Genomic DNA, 15,964 nt, shown 5'->3' with positions numbered 1-15,964 from the left:
GACTGACCATTTTTATGCCTATGCAGTGGAAAGGTCAGACAATATGAACTGATTGGCTGAAATTTTTGATTTTTGTATTTAAACCCAAGGTACAAAATTGTATAACCTGGATGCTATATTCGCCAAAATGTATGTTTTTCTGTTTGCATGCAACTGCACATTTGTTAAATGTTGACAATTTGTTGAAGATGACAATTGTTACCTTTAAAAATTTTAATTCATGTATTGTCTGGATTATATCAGAACATTATATATATATATTGAAAAAATTGAAAAATTGAAAAAAGGGCAATCATATATATGATTGCCCTTTTTTCAATTTTTTTTGACATTTTAATGATCTAGAGAGATAGAAAGCTAGTCAGATATGAATTTTGTTTGATTTTGTAAAGTAAAAATTGTGATATAGCTTTGGCTAAAATTGAATTTAAAACATTTTAATTGAAAAGATTCTGACAGTTGTTGTTCATTCAGTTTGTAATGATTTATAATATGCCAAATAAAAAATGGAATTCAATAAGTGTATAATATATACCCATCTTTTTTCTCCTTTTTAAAAAAAAATTGAAATGTACACATTTTAACACATCTTTGTGTCAAAATAACACATCTTTGTGTTTACATTTTTTAACACAGAAGATGTGTTAAAGGAGCAGACACATTAATTGTGTTAAAACTGACACATCATGTGTTGTCCCTAATCTGATGCAGCACATGTGTTAAAATTTAACACATGATGTGTCAATTTTAACACATCCCTTCTAAGAGTGTATTTAAGCCCTGTGTTGCAGTTTGTCATTGTCGTGATCTACCCTTATCTTGTTGTGTGTTCTGTGTAAGGTTATTTTGTAGTCTCAGTTTTGTTGCCCTTTTTAAGTTGAGCATTAAAGCTGTTTTGAGTTCAAGTTTTGTTTCTGGAGTCTGCACCTTGGGTCCTTTTCCTGCCTGCACACAGCCGTCACATAACAGTGTGTGTCTGTTGCTTTGTTTGGCAACTGGCACTGATGGGGTTTTTTTAGAACTTTTATGCTCGATCAAAGCTGCTGAAAGCAAGCAAACGATATTAAAAAAATGTGCAGTCTGTAAATATTCAGGTTGAAACTACAACTACTGTAACAGTCAGAAAATGGACCTGCTCGCCCATGTGACCAGACATTCGACGGATACTGCAAGTCCTGTCTTATAACACTCGTGGCTATTTTCACTATTGCAAAAACTGTTAACTGATATAAAAATTACCAAAAAAAAACCAAAAACCTATTATATAAACTAAAGACTAATATTTTAATCATGTATAATATTTGATATTTAATATTTAATCTAATATTTTTAGGCATCAAGCCATTAAGTGATGTAAAATTAGAAATACCAAGGGTGGGTGGAGGAGCTAGAAAGGATACGAAAGGGGAAGCCAACAGTAATAATTGGAGCCCTCGGGGCTGAACTGGTAGAGTGACTCCAGCAGGTTCCAGGAACGACATCCGAGAACTCTGTCCAGAAGAGTGCAGTCCTAGGAACAGCTAAGACACTGCAAACTCCCAGACCTCTGGCAGAGGAGGAAACAGGGATCAAAATACTGACGGTCTCATCTTCTCACAGTTCCTTCATTCTCTTGCTCTCCAGTATTTTTTACTGTTCTCCTCCCTAATCCCCATCCCAGATTCTCTATTCCACAGATAAAGACTGACTCTCCATCCCTCACATTAAATTTTGGGGGACAAAGATGTCAGTGCTGTTGTCCTGACTCTCTAGAAAAGGCTTTCCTCTGAGATCACCAGAACTCGATCTGTGGACATTTTCCAAAAAGTAGTTGAAATAATAGTTATTCAAGCTTTGGGGCTTTGACTTGTTACTTTGTCATTATTATTATTATTATTATTATTATTATTATTGTTGTTGTTGTTGTTGTTAATATTCGACAACACATTCTACTTCCTAGAACACAGCCGCCATGAAAAGACTTGGATTGCCAACTGATAAAGAGGGCAGGACTTCCAGATATCTGCATGTGCAAAAACCTCTCTGAAAAACTTGTCCATAATTATACTGAGTTTATTTATCGAAATGTACATTTTATAAAGATATAAAGCTTCTCCATCACCTAGTGACCCTGAATTGAATAAACAGCTAAGGGGATGGATGGATGGATATGTTTTATAAAACTACTTTAATTGTGTGGTGCCTGTATGTAAAGTAATTAACCAAGAATAACCTCAGGCAAGGTTGTACTTTTCCATCTTAGGGGAACTATGAAGCTGCACCCACCAATTATCTTTAATATGAAGTGATTTTTAATTCAGGTACCTGAACGTAAGGAGGGGAAATAAAACTCAGCATAGATTGTAAAGTTCACAGACAGATGGTTAAATAATCAATTAGAAAAGATGCAGCATATTGGAGAGCAAAGAAAAGTAATGTGCCTCATTTTAAACATAAGTTTTATGTTATATTTTAAGAAGTTGCAAATGATGAAGAAGAAAGTTTCAGAGCTGATGGGCACTGACTGAAAAAAGCCTGCTCACCTCTAGCTAAAAGAGACATCGCTGTCCTCAAACACACCTAGCCTTTTGGCTGCTGGGCTGAGATTTTATAGACAGGGACCCGAGTTGTTTTGCAGAGAGGATATGGGCAGAGGGCAGGAAATAATTGTGTCAGATTTATTTCCATTTTGCTGGAGGGAGCTGTGGGACATCTAGTACTTGATTTCTGAAAGAGCAGACATTAGCTCCTGGAGGTTGCTTTAATCACTGTTTTCCAGTGGGACATAGATCTGGGTGCTGTATGCATAACAGAGATGATAAGAAAAAACTGTGCTTGCATATAATGTGTTCTAATACTTATAGGCCTGGAAAGGTGCTTTGAGCTGCATCGCATGCTAATTTAAAATGAACCAACTACAGCATGTTAATGGTGTTAATAATTGATTATCTTAATCAAAGCTGTGTATGTGCTGTTCAGAGATACATCAAACATTAAAGATACAATTTATTTTTCTAAACTTTTGCTAAAAGCAGTCATTTGAAATTCAATCAGTTGAAGAATGAAGAATAGCACTGGAAGAGGTCATAGAGGTCATTTTGCAAAGTAGTAATAGACTTATTGTTTAGGTTGGAGGGCTCATTCTCATGATGGATTCAGTAGACCTGCACCTTATTAGCCATTTACATTCATGAACCATCTTACACAATGGTTGCCAGAAGGCATTTAATCCCCCAACAGCTTTCTTGTTTTACATATTAATTGTATAACTGTTTAGTTCTACAACTATCAGAATTAATTTTCAGCTAGATGACATCATTAATGGATATTTCTGAGTGTGTCTACTTACTGTCTGTCCTCTACTTGTTTAGCCAGCGTGGGTGCAGCCCTATGTGAGGTGATGTGAGCCAGTCAGATGAAGACATCAAATGCCATTGCTGGAACCGTGACACCCACTGAAGAGCTGGAGAGCAGGGCAAATGTTGATTTCCCTTCCTGACGGGCTGAGCAAACATGCAATAACAATATGGAGTAGGTAATTATGATGGGAACTCATTCAGTAAATATCACTTTAGCTCCATCTCATTAACAGAGGAATAAACCACAATGTTGAACAACATTAATAGATTGTTTAACTCATCATTAACCTCCAGTGCTTAACTTGCCAGATTCCACATTGTTTTTGCGCTGGAAGGAGAACCGGCGTGTCGGTCTTTCAACACAGCAGCTTCAGCAACAAAAGGTACTGTCTGTACCTGGTTTTCTCAGCAGAGGAAAGCTGCCCACACATTTATTTTCAGATCTAGAAAACACCGGGTGCACTGGCAGTGTGTGTTTAACATCCCCTCTCTGTCATCGCCCACAAGAGATAAGAACTGTTAAACATTCAGGTGCTCATTTGAGTCTTCCAGGCTAGCTAAAAAGAACAGCTTTGTAACAGCGCATTGCCTATTTGCTAAATATACTGCTGTGACATTTGTTGTCATGGATTTTCTCATTACGTGTGATAGCACGTGAACAGAATGCAAATCCACTTTGTCTACAGTATATTTATTTATATATGATTTCTAAACTTGTGGGGATAGGTTAATTGGATAATCCAAATTGCCACTAGGTGTGAATGTGCGAGTGAATGTGAGTGTGAATGGTTGTTTGTCCCTATGTGTTAGCCCTGCGACAGACTGGCGACCTGTCCAGGATGTACCCTGCCTCTCGCCCTATGACAGCTGGGATAGGCTCCAGCGCCCCCCGCGACCCTGAAAAGGATAAGCGGAAGCGAATGGATGGATGGATTTCTAATATTCTATATAACTTTAATTTATAGTTACAACACTGGAGCTCATTGTGTATACAATATGTTATTTAAAACAAGTTTCACTGCATGCAGGTGGAATGTACTTACTGTACTCTTACTGTAAATCTATGTGCATGAAGCAATCAATTTGATGCTGGTGAAAATTATACATCAACCCATGCCTTCATCGATTGTTGGGGGGAGGTAATTTTCTCTAATAAAAAGTTAAAATCAGTTAAAATAAAAAATTCATAGCACAAATTAAAGCCAGTGATTAAAAATGTCTTGTTGATTAGAGGAGAATAGCCAGACTGTTTTGAGCTGATAGGAAGCCAATGGCAACTGAAATAACCACTCATTATAACTAAGGTATGAAGAAAGGAGTCTCTTGAAACACAGCATGCTTAACCTTGAAAGCAACAGAAGACCTGCATTGGGGCTTCTGAACACCATCTCCAGCGTCTTGTTGAATCTATGCCATGAAGACTTAAGGCACTTGTGAAGGCAAAAGAGGGACTACAAGCGAGGTGTAACTAACAAAGTGGCCAGTGAGTGTATTTGATTTTGACAAATTCATACTCTATGCCTGGCTTCTTCGCAGAACAGTTGTTTTTGTCCCTACATTTACATTAACCATTGTTAACTTTGCAGGTGATGCAACAGTAACTGGGCTTATGTCCAACATAAATGAGTCAGCCTACAGAGCGGAGGTACAGAACATGAAGAGCTGGTGCTTGGAGAACAACATGTTCTTTATTAAAACAAATGCCAAGTGGCTTATATTAACTATAGAATGTCAGAGAAGGCCTTTTCGTCAGAAGAGACAGTGTAAAGAGAATGCCTAACACATCTCACAGGGTCTCACGCAGTCTACCAACACTGTTTCAGTCTAGAAACTACCACACATGAGCTACTACTCCTGTAACTATACTGAGGACAGCTTACTTCATAGACACATGTTTACTACAGCATCACAGTAGTTCTATGGTATGAATTCTCAACTCGTCTCAATATCTAGATCTATAACACAGTGACAAACACTGTTATCATTATACCACAGTGTACAAGAGCTAACACATTTTATAATATTTACTTATTTTTTTACTATTACCAAATACTATTTTTTTGCTAGTTATTTTACAACAATTGCTTGGCAAACTTAATGTTGCTGAACGTGTGCAAGATTATTGAACTTTCTGTAACAAAGCTATGCTAGTCCCTTCTATCTTTATGTTCACTTCTATATGGAAATCCCTGAAACATGAATCATGGCACACACCAAATCATTTGTGCTCTAAGCAAATTTGCAATGTCTGTTGTTGTATTGTAAAACTCAGAATCTAAGATAACGAGTGAGAGAGACATGAGTTTGAATTATGCTGCTGAACTGTAACTAATATAAGCCAGCTGAGTGGAAACAAACAAAATAGTTCTCCCATTGTTAACTGTATTTCTACATGAAAATCTGTCCCATGACTGTAACTATGGTGAGTCAACATGTTCTTTAAGACTTGTTGTTAAAGAAAGTGTTGCACTTTTACTTTGACCTGTCATTTCAGGTTCTTGCATATAGGCCCACTGTCCCAGTAAGTAACTTCCCTTCTTCTGTATTCATAAGCCATGAAACAAAATGGATACTCCTTTCAATCAACTTATGGATTCTTGATGTTCACATTGTACTGGTCTAGATATTGTTAGTTCTCTTGTGAGTTTTTTGTTTTTTTTGCCTGTCCCGTTTGGCTCTTTTGACATCAGAATTATTGTCTAAAGGCGAAGAAAGATGCCCAACGTATTTGCTTTACCAAATTTTTACTTGTTAAATACGGGACAGACTGTGGAAAAGAAAGGGGAGAAAGAAAGACGGAAAGAAAAACAGCGGAGAAGAGGGACGGGGATAAAGGGCAAAAAACAAAAAAAACAGCAAAATAAGCAGACAAAAAATACATATATCAATCACCTGGATCACCTGTTGAGAAAGAAAAAAGAAAACAAGCAGACGAAAGAAAAAAAAGAGCAAGATAATAAACAACATCACGATGATCTATGGGAATGTAACAGTAAATGCTAAATATTAAACATTATTGTGCAGCACGTAAGATCGACAGCGCAGTGTGGTTTGAGGTAGGAGCCAAAAAGGGTGTAGTTTGTGTGTGTGAGTCCCCGTGTGTACACCTGTGAGCATGAGCGCACTTGTATTTAAAAGGTTCCTTCATGTAATGATCTGCTAGAGGGTGTGGGGGAGCCACTGCCCCGTCCTCCAGGGCATGAAGCAGGTATGGAGGAGATCAAAACTCCAGACATCCAGAGGCCCCCAGAACACAAGAGACCAAGGAAGACCAACAGAGGGGCAGCCGCGCCACTGTCCCAGAAAGAGCTGAGGAGAGCCCCAGATGAGGGGTCACTCAGTGGCCGCGGAGCAGAGGCCAGTGAGCTCTGCCGGCTCGGTCACTCTGGCAGCCAGCTGTGCCAGAGTGACCGAGCCCCAGGCCGAGAGGCCGAGGGCATCCCACCCCCAAAGTGGCCCGAGCGAGCCCCAGGCCCCAGGCCCCGATAAGCAGCCACCAAGGAGTGAGCCGGTGTGTACCTGGACGCCCATCCCCAGACACAAAGAACCACCGGCAGGGGAAGTGGTGGGGGAGATAGGCCTCCAAACCTTGGAGGGCCTGAGATGTCCCTAGAGAGGTGGCGTCTGACACCCAAACTGACATATAGACACAGACATACAAGCACACACAGATACAAACATCCATTCCCACCCTCGTGCTCTCATATGCAATTACTCAACACTCTCCCAACGCGGAGACAGACATAAAGAGACACTGTACACACGATCACACTCCCCAAGCGTACTCTAAGAGAGAAGCAGACCGCCCCGACTCGGCAGCAGCAGGGAGGCCCCACATTCCAGACCCCATTCGGCCAACTTCTCCTCCCAGCCCCCCCCCCCCCCCCCCCCCCCCCCCCGCTCCAGCAGGCCGCAGAGAACGGGGGTGTGTGAAGACTCCAAACTTGTGAGTTTTCCTAAGTTGTGTTCTTACACAATGGCAGCATTTGTTATTTTTCCATAACTAATAATTATGCTTTTAATGGATGCTGTTTAGCTACGGCTTCATTATTTACATTTATACTGTTCAAAAGCTATAAGGAAATTAATAAACTTCATTTTGTATCCCTGACATGAACTTAAATGGTAAATTTACTGTGTTTAAAGAAAATTTACCAGGGTTTCTTAAAGGTCTAGTGTATTCTTCATCTCTTGACTTTGAGATACTATTTAGGAATTGTTAAAATGTATCATATCAACTGATATAACACCATCCTGAGAGTCTGGAACCAGCTAATCAGGTATAGCCTGAAGCTTATCCCAGCTATTATAGGGCGAGAGACAGACAACCATTCACACCTATGGGCATTTTGGAATCACCAATTAACATATCCCCATTAAGTGCACTGTGGACTGTGGGAGGAAGCTAGAGTACGTGAAGACAACCTGGGCAGACACTGGAAGAACATGCAAATTCCACATAGAAAGGCTCTGGACAAGTAGTGCAGTCAAACTAAGGACCTTGCTGTGAGCTAAAAGTGCTAACCACTGCACCACTGCGTTGCCATTTCCTTAAATCTACATTCATTTTTATGCGCAGCAGAAGGCAATGACTCTGCGAAAAGAAGCCGCTGGATGACAAAATGACCTAAAGACCTTAGCAGAAACATCTGGTTAGTTTATATTTTTAGTCACTAGTTTTAAATCTTATTGAATGCAAAATGGTGTTTATTATGTAAATTCTGATTTCTTTTAGAATCTAAAGAAGGAGTAACTACAGGGCTTTGGAGTTGACGTCACACCGCAATGCATTATGGGAGCGCAGCGCCATTTTCGGGGTCTACGAATCAAACCAAACACACTGTGTTGGAACGACGACTACAAGAAAGATGCTTAAAAGCAGCTCAAAAGAGAATGAACTGTATAGAGACCAATTTCATTCAGAGGCGAAGCGGCGGTACTTGCAGAAAATAGCGTGCATTGGAAATGTGGACCCGTATGAAATAAGGCCGTGGAGTAGAAACCCTGAAGACCAACCGCTATTGACGTAGCCTGACATATTCTCGTACCTTGTCTGTGGAGTCAGCGCGTACAAGTCGTCATTCAAGCAAAGGTAAGTCAGCTTGAGTACTGCGAGTGAAATGCGTTTGATTTCCCTGCAAACATTCAGATTAGTGCAGCATAAATTCATTCATGAGGGGAAATGACAGTGAGAACATGTGGAGGCTGTTAGGTGGATAACATAATGAGTTCAGTGCACTGATGTGACACTGTCCTGAAGGATTGTTATTCTTTATGGTTAAAGAAATTGCACTAATTTATTAATGTTTATTATAAATAATCCTTATCATACATCTTGCTTCCATGTTTGTATCTTGTGTCACTAAAAATACATTTTATTTTAATTTTATATATTGATCAATGACCTGCAGAATCTCCTTATCATATTAAGTGATTCATAATTGTCACTTTATGCTTTCTCCATCTCTAAAGTGATGACATCCTTGCATTACATCCTTTAGGTTCATTTTCTGCAGGCAGGTTTCTGACAGAGAACAGGCAGATTTAGAATATAACATGCAGCGTTCTATAGATGGATACATAAAAAAAATGAAAAATTACATGTATGTGCTAACTTTCTAAACACTTTGTTACATTTATGATAAAGTAGATAAAACACATTTACGTCGGCCTTGGCTCATTAGTTCTTGTCTATAAATGAACTTTGTCTGTGTGTGTTTCAGGTCCTGCACTCTCAAAGACTGAATGAACCAGCATTGCAGCCATGGGTCACTGTGAGCATCACAGGGAAGGTTGAAGCCGCCCACTGCACCTGTATGGCCGGAGTCGCAGAGACCTGCAGCCATGTCGCTGCTCTTCTGTTTAATGTAGAAGCAACAGTGTTGATCCGTGGCACAAGGACTGTTACAGATGAACCTGCATACTGGGTTTTGCTGGGTAATATTACCAAGATACAGCCAGAGGTTGGCCATAAGATAGACGACTTCTCTTCAGCTGCCCAAAAAAAAGGCTCTTGATCAAAACATAAACAGACCATCTGTAGTGACAGGTAAAAGGAGGGGTCCTCAAAACAGAAAAATCCCACCTGCTACTGTGGAGGAGTTGTCACTGCTATTGGATACTTTGCTGGAACACAGTAAAGCTGTGGGTTGTGGGAATGACCCATAATGTTTTATCTAGGGGTCTAGATTTATGCCTGTAGTGCACTGTCATGTAAATAATTTGCATTTACTGAATATATACTGACTGAGTCCCGCTGTTCAAAAGTTGAATAAAGAAACAAACTAATTTTTGCCTCTTTTTTTTTTTTTATTGAAACCACCTTATAGAACATCACATCAGTTACAGTGTAGAATCCATGTCATTTATAGTTTACAAATGACAAAATGTTTACACAAAATCATGAGTGTTTACATGACATCACCCACTACTAACATTATTTACTGTATCTTTTGAAAAAATACAGCAATTTTAACAGCACAATACTTAAGAATATTTAACAGGAGCAGGTTTCATTTTTCCCTGGTTTTATTATCACACTGTTCATCAAAACGGCAGCAAACCTTCACCATCTTATCCAGAAGGGTCACCTCTTCCCCCTCACATGGAAGAAGTAATCTGATTGGCATGGTGGTATGTTTGCAGCAGGTCCCTTGTGTAGCGCTGGAACCCAGTCACGATGTTTCATCCATTTCATAGGCTGGTTTGCTGCAATAATGCCAAATAATTAGCATCTGTATAGATAGAAGGTAGTTCTGCAAAATCACTCAGTAGGATGTTTGTTCTAATTTGCTATGACCTCAGAGCGCATCGAAAATAAAACTAATAGGCTATAAAGAGTGATATGAACATATTTAGAACTTACCGGAATGAAAATGTCTGGAGCACCAACAGATATTTGGAGATGGAAGAGAACTGCACGTCAGCTCGTCTCACAGCTGCTATCCAGGCTAGACGCCTTCGTTTGGTAACATCAATACACGAGCTGCCTCATGTTGCTTCCAGGTTGGGAAAGAATGAAAAGATAAACCATTTTCAACCTTATTCTCTTGCCGGTGTTGTGTGTGACTTCGCTCCCTTTTCACTTGCGCTAGACCCCCAAAATGGCGGATCGGGCCAAAATCCTTTCCACGCCCACCCCCCGTGACATCACGCCCCAAAGCCCTACTGACTGAGCGTTCAGTGTTTCTCAGCCAGATTCACCCAAGACAGCAAAAACATTCAACACAAGGTGTACAGAGTGGATCTACAAACCACTGAATGGTATTTTAGATTTTTTTTATATACAGAGTATGTTCACAGAGTTCCTGATAGTAGTTTTAAGGAAAGTGGGTGTCTTGGTTGCATGAGGAGATTTATTCATTTTGCATGTTGATTTCAAAAGCTGTCTTTAAAGAAAGTAAAATCAGAGTGGGATTATTATTCATAATTCACACAGACATTAGGACAGTTAGACTCCCACCACTTGTTTTATATCATCCTCCTTCAGCATTATTTTTTGGCAATAAGCAATAAGTCAAGGCCACATGAGGTCGTTTTATGACAATGCTTCACTGTAAAAGCCATGTAAAATGTAAAAGCCAGGGAATACACAATAGTATACATCAAATCAACAGCAGTATTAAACTATACCATATTTTCACTGATCCCTATTGTCTTATCGGATATTAGTTTATTTGTATTATTAGGCATCATTTATACACAAAGCTGGTGGGTGCATTGCTACATTATTTGAAATAAATCTTACATAAAAGAGTAACACAGCATATATCTAAAAGCACTGTGTCTCACTTTCTGAGGGATTACTGAAAGATTCATTGGAGTAGGACAATGAAGACTAAGAGGATATAAACAACACCATTATGAATAAATCAACTATTCTTATGTCAGTGTTTGCTTATCAACATGAAGATTGTTTTATTTAGTCTATATCCTTTGGTATAATCTGCAAGTTTGTATTCAAGTTCCTTCAGAGAGGCGGGAATGAATTGGATGTAGCACATTTATCACAGTCCTCTGTGTTCTCTGTATATTTTCTCTACTGGGAAATTATGCTTCAGAGACTGTATAAGTCATTCATTGTATTGTCTAACACATTAGAGCATTCACTGATAACTCATAATCTAAGCAAAACAAACAATGGGGAGATTATGCTTCCATCTGTGTCTTTGAATCATAACCAGTTTCCACTTGATTGCACAGGAAGTGCAGCCTGATGGGAGACAGATTGTGAGGCGAGATGCTCCTCTGGTGGAGAACAGATGTCATTGCAGGCATGACTTCATGTAGCCTGTCCTTGATAGCAAGTGAGAGGACAGAGAGCTACTAATCCACCAATCAGATTACTGCAGCTCGTTAAAGAGAACATTTCCTTTAGTAAAGTGTAAAGAAAATGATTATTACACAGACATATGCAGTGGCCCTTTGTACTGTTTAAACATAACTTTAATTTGGATATTTTACATCAGTTATTTTCTATATCTACTAAAGAAAAAACAGAATTGTAGATTTTGTGTTACTGCCCAAGATTTTATAAAACAGTAAAAAAAATGTACATCCTATAACAATGTTTGAGAATAATTGATCTTAGTAATATAGCAATATATTATAATACAGTAATTCAATTTTATAGATATTCTATTTTATACTGTGCTGTAAAATCAAACGTCTCTAATGTATATTCCCCACTCACCCTGTAACCATTCGTTTACGCTTTTTGCCAATTTTCAAACAAACAAGTCATTACGTTAGCCTTGAAGACCTTCGTGGATGTAAGATGAATATTAATGGATTGTTGACATGACCCCACGTTACACCCCTTCAAAGTCTTATCAGAAAATTGTAAAAATCTTAAAATGTTTCAATCATGAAAAAAAAAAAACATACATGGAATTGCACTCAACAGCCATTTCATTAGTTAAGTCCTGATTAAACCCTTTTTTGGTCTCAGTTCTTTGTGGCATAAAATCACCAAGAGACCGGAGACATTCTGCTGATTTGCTGGCTGCACATCCATGAGTTTCCACCACATTCTAAGGTTGCTCTGTTATATTGAGATCTGGTGAGGCCATTTGAGTACAGTGAGCTCATTGTCATGTTGAAGAAAACAGCTTGAGAATATCTGAGCTTTGTGACATGCTGCAATATCCTGCTATAAACACCCATCACTGTGGTAATCATGATCGGATGTGCAACAACAATACTTGGGAAAGCTATGGTGTTTAAACAATGCTCAGTTGGTACTAAGGATATAATATAATATAATATAATATAATATAATATAATATAATATAATATAATATAATATAATAAAGAAAACATCTCAACCTCAATTTTCTGTTCTAAGCTGTTCGATGTATTGTGCATTCAGAGATGCTCTTCCATATACCTTGATTGCAGTGAGTGGTTATTTGAACTACTGCCTCCTCTACTTTAATTTACAAGGCATTTCTCCCCCTCGCTGAACTCAAAGCAAGATCAGTTTTCTTGGGTATATACTGACATATATACATATACATTACATACATATACAGTATGTAACTTTTATACCATCTCTACTTACATTTTAGCAATTTTATGCTGTGCTGTACAAGTCAAGCCTGTTTACTGTGTATAGCATTGCAAATCAACACTGAAGATGACAAAGCCTAAATAAGAAAACATATTGAAAAAAAGAAAGATTTCTGAAAGAAGTCACAGTTTCACTTGAGGTTGGTTTTAAGAAAATCGTGACATTATTTTAACCAGATTCATGAGGTCATTACCTGGATTACTTTCCCTTGTTGCACTTTGCTCATGCTTGTTTCAGTCCAGTTAGATTGTGGAGGCTGGATGAAGCACACAAATACGACAAGGACAATATTTTCTTAAAAGATCATTAAAAGACCATTTCTACAGGATGCTTGTATGCTAAATGTAAATGAAATGAACGTGTTGCAATGAAAGAAAAAACAACAAAAAAACCCTTCTGACTCATGGATGGAAAAATAAATGTCTATACATTTTTTTTCTTGTGGTTCCCATCTGTGTTTTTTCCCTCAACATTAAAATAGGCTGTTTTTTTCCTGATGAGATATGATTACAAAAGTATACAAAAAGTATTCTTTCCCTATTCTCTTTTCTTTTATCCTTACATGAAAGCTTTACTTAATTATCAGTTAAGAAAACAGAGGATTTTTTTCAGTAAAGGTATATGTTCCATTTCTAGCCAGGATTATGGAAAAAGAGAAAAACGTGTAGGGGAAAATAGGACATTTTTAATAGCTAATTTGGCATTTTTAGTTTTCTAAAGTGTTAACATACATAGAAGAAAAACTAAATATACATTGTAGTTACAATGTAACTACAATGTATATTTAGTATATAGTTACTGGGGAAGAAATATGTAGCATTCGATTTATCTTTTTTCTCATTATTTTGAGAACTTGATTTAACATTCTTTAATAATAAAAATATGAAACTGGAACCTTGAAATCTCCTTATAATTAGAAAGTAATTCATAACTATAAGAAAAGATTTGTAACTTGTTGATCTTTTCTGAATACAGTGAGGATTAATGTAATAGATGCCGAGAGTGTAAGACGCTGTAACGTTAGGTCCAACCATTTCTCTTATTCTTAGTTGCATTCCCATTAAGTTCACCAGGTCGCAACTTCTACTTTTCCATTAATTACAGGACATTAATTTCAAATTACACATTGTTATGATATTTTGATACCACGGTAAGCATTTACAGGATATTGTTTTATACAGGAAAACTGTTACTCAATAAGGCCAATCTACTAGTTGTTTTTCTCTTTCTCTGTGACCCAAGAATTAATGTGTAGGACTCACAAGCTGGTACCCCAAGGTCGAAAACACCACAGAGATGAGACCACTTCCTTACTCCCATCCTCCCTTTTTCTTTATCTCCTGGAAAAGGCTCGTTAAAGGCTAGGTGGTTCGTTTCAGAATTCACTAATGAAAGAACTCTGTATTTTATGTCTAGGAGTGTATTTTGCTGGGATGATCATAAATTATAGCTGAACTGATAAACTACACACAGGATACTTCTTTGCTCACAAGGCAGGAAGACGTTTCCTTATTTAGTCTGTACCGGTTTGAACTGGGAAAGCTGACACACGAACCTTTTTTTTCATCTATATAAACTGCTGTGTATCAAATAAACCTTTGAGTTGATTTGGGAAGGCAACCTGAAGCAGTCTGTGTTTCCTTGTTCTCCCAAGCTGCTCCCGGCGCTGTAACTAACCCAGCTGAACGGCATACCTGAGTGTTACTTTAAATAATTAGGAATCTTAGAAGGAAAGGACAAAACTCTGCTTATCGCTCACGCCACGGAGGAAACCCGGGACGGCAATTTCCTTCACACATAAACATAATTTGCCCCCTAAAGATAAAATGCTGGCATCACCACTGTGAGCATAATAGCATAATGATGTTAGCAAGAAATACAGTATCCTAAGTCATTTTCAGGGATCATGAAACACCTAAATGCAGCATTATGACAGTTGTTATTGATAGTACATGCAAAGTTGGGATGGAATTATTTTTATTACAAAACAATAAAAAATAAAAGACAGAATAATAATACTACAGTTTAAAAAAAACATGAACATACTTTTTATTTATGAATTTTGATGCCGAAATGAACTTAAGGTAAATTTGTGAATACTTTGTGATTAAATACCAAAAACTTAGTCATTAGTGGGAAGACAATCTATAAAAAAAGAGGAAGACTAAATTGTGATGTAAACATGAAGCTCAGGAGCATGTTTTTTTTTTTCAGATACAGTGCAGACATGAATGCAGTGAAAAACACCAATGAAAGAATTACAACTAATAAAACCTGAAATACATATAATTATAAACACTGTGGAGGTGTGTTACAGCAGAAGAGTGGATAGAATTAGCTCTTCCTCTCTTCCAAGTGGAATAAACAGCATCGACTTAAATCCTCAGTAAGGCCTGCTAATCCATAATCCTCCTGGCTCTGCATTGGCCCCTTTAGTCCTTGTGCAAGGCACGTCCAACAACACACAGGTCTGGGTGTGATGCAGAGCGTGTTGTCGTTCTGAGGTCTGATTGGCTACCCCATGAGTCATCATCTCTGGTTGGTTCATAGTTTAGCCTAAAAGAAAGAACAGAAAATGTTGTCATTAGCAATTAGGTAACTGGGCCAGGTGAGTCCGAGTCACTTGGTGCAATACTGACTCGTGAAGTACGAGAGATTAAATGTTTTATATAAATCTAACGTAATACAGTAATAACAGCAGGGGAAAATCAGTGGGAGGTTGGAGCGTAGCATTAAGTACAGAGAGTTATTTGTTGCATAATGTATCGTGAGAATGAGCTTCTGTTTGAGAGACACCTACAATGTAAGCATTTTTTATATTTAATATAATTACTCTTTAAGTGATAATGTGGCCTAAGAGTGGCATCACTTCATATCAGAAAATCTCTATGAACTGAAAAATAAGTCTACCAAAAAAGACAAAAACTCTGTCATTATATATGTTGCTGCTTAATTTTCTTTGTAGCAGTTTCTATCTGAATCACCAAAATCTGCAACGCTTGTGAATCTTTGGTCATGTCTAACTTTTCCTGACGGTTACAGAATTAGACAGACC

The 15,964-nt window shown here is 38.0% G+C and overlaps 2 protein-coding genes and 1 long non-coding RNA gene across 3 annotated transcripts in view; 2 read left to right on the top strand and 1 right to left on the bottom strand.

The window, feature by feature from the left end:
* The first annotated feature begins 3,647 nt into the window (after nt 1-3,647).
* spdya (speedy/RINGO cell cycle regulator family member A) overlaps nt 3,648-15,964 on the top strand; it is a 20,412-nt gene continuing 8,095 nt past the window's right edge. Inside the window, exon 1 of the mRNA XM_085442464.1 lies at nt 3,648-3,721. The gene's annotated coding sequence lies outside the window, so the exon portion shown is untranslated. The remainder of the gene's footprint in view (nt 3,722-15,964) is intronic.
* On the top strand, nt 7,563-9,595 carry LOC146685973 (uncharacterized). The gene is made up of 3 exons (XR_014916829.1): nt 7,563-7,990; nt 8,074-8,430; nt 9,062-9,595. It is a non-coding gene; the product is annotated as an uncharacterized LOC146685973 (long non-coding RNA).
* pcare1 (photoreceptor cilium actin regulator 1) overlaps nt 15,342-15,964 on the bottom strand; it is a 4,426-nt gene continuing 3,803 nt past the window's right edge. Inside the window, exon 2 of the mRNA XM_085442455.1 lies at nt 15,342-15,465. Within this exon, the coding sequence (XP_085298581.1) occupies nt 15,342-15,465 (124 nt within the window). The remainder of the gene's footprint in view (nt 15,466-15,964) is intronic.

Source organism: Copadichromis virginalis, linkage group LG19 (genome assembly GCF_057382275.1).
Source record: "Copadichromis virginalis isolate Kocher_CV1m ecotype Utaka linkage group LG19, C_Virginalis_male_GT1.1, whole genome shotgun sequence".
In the NCBI taxonomy this organism is placed as follows: domain Eukaryota; kingdom Metazoa; phylum Chordata; class Actinopteri; order Cichliformes; family Cichlidae; genus Copadichromis; species Copadichromis virginalis.
Note: the sequence above shows the minus strand (reverse complement) of the source record. Positions and strands in the feature narration are given on the sequence as shown.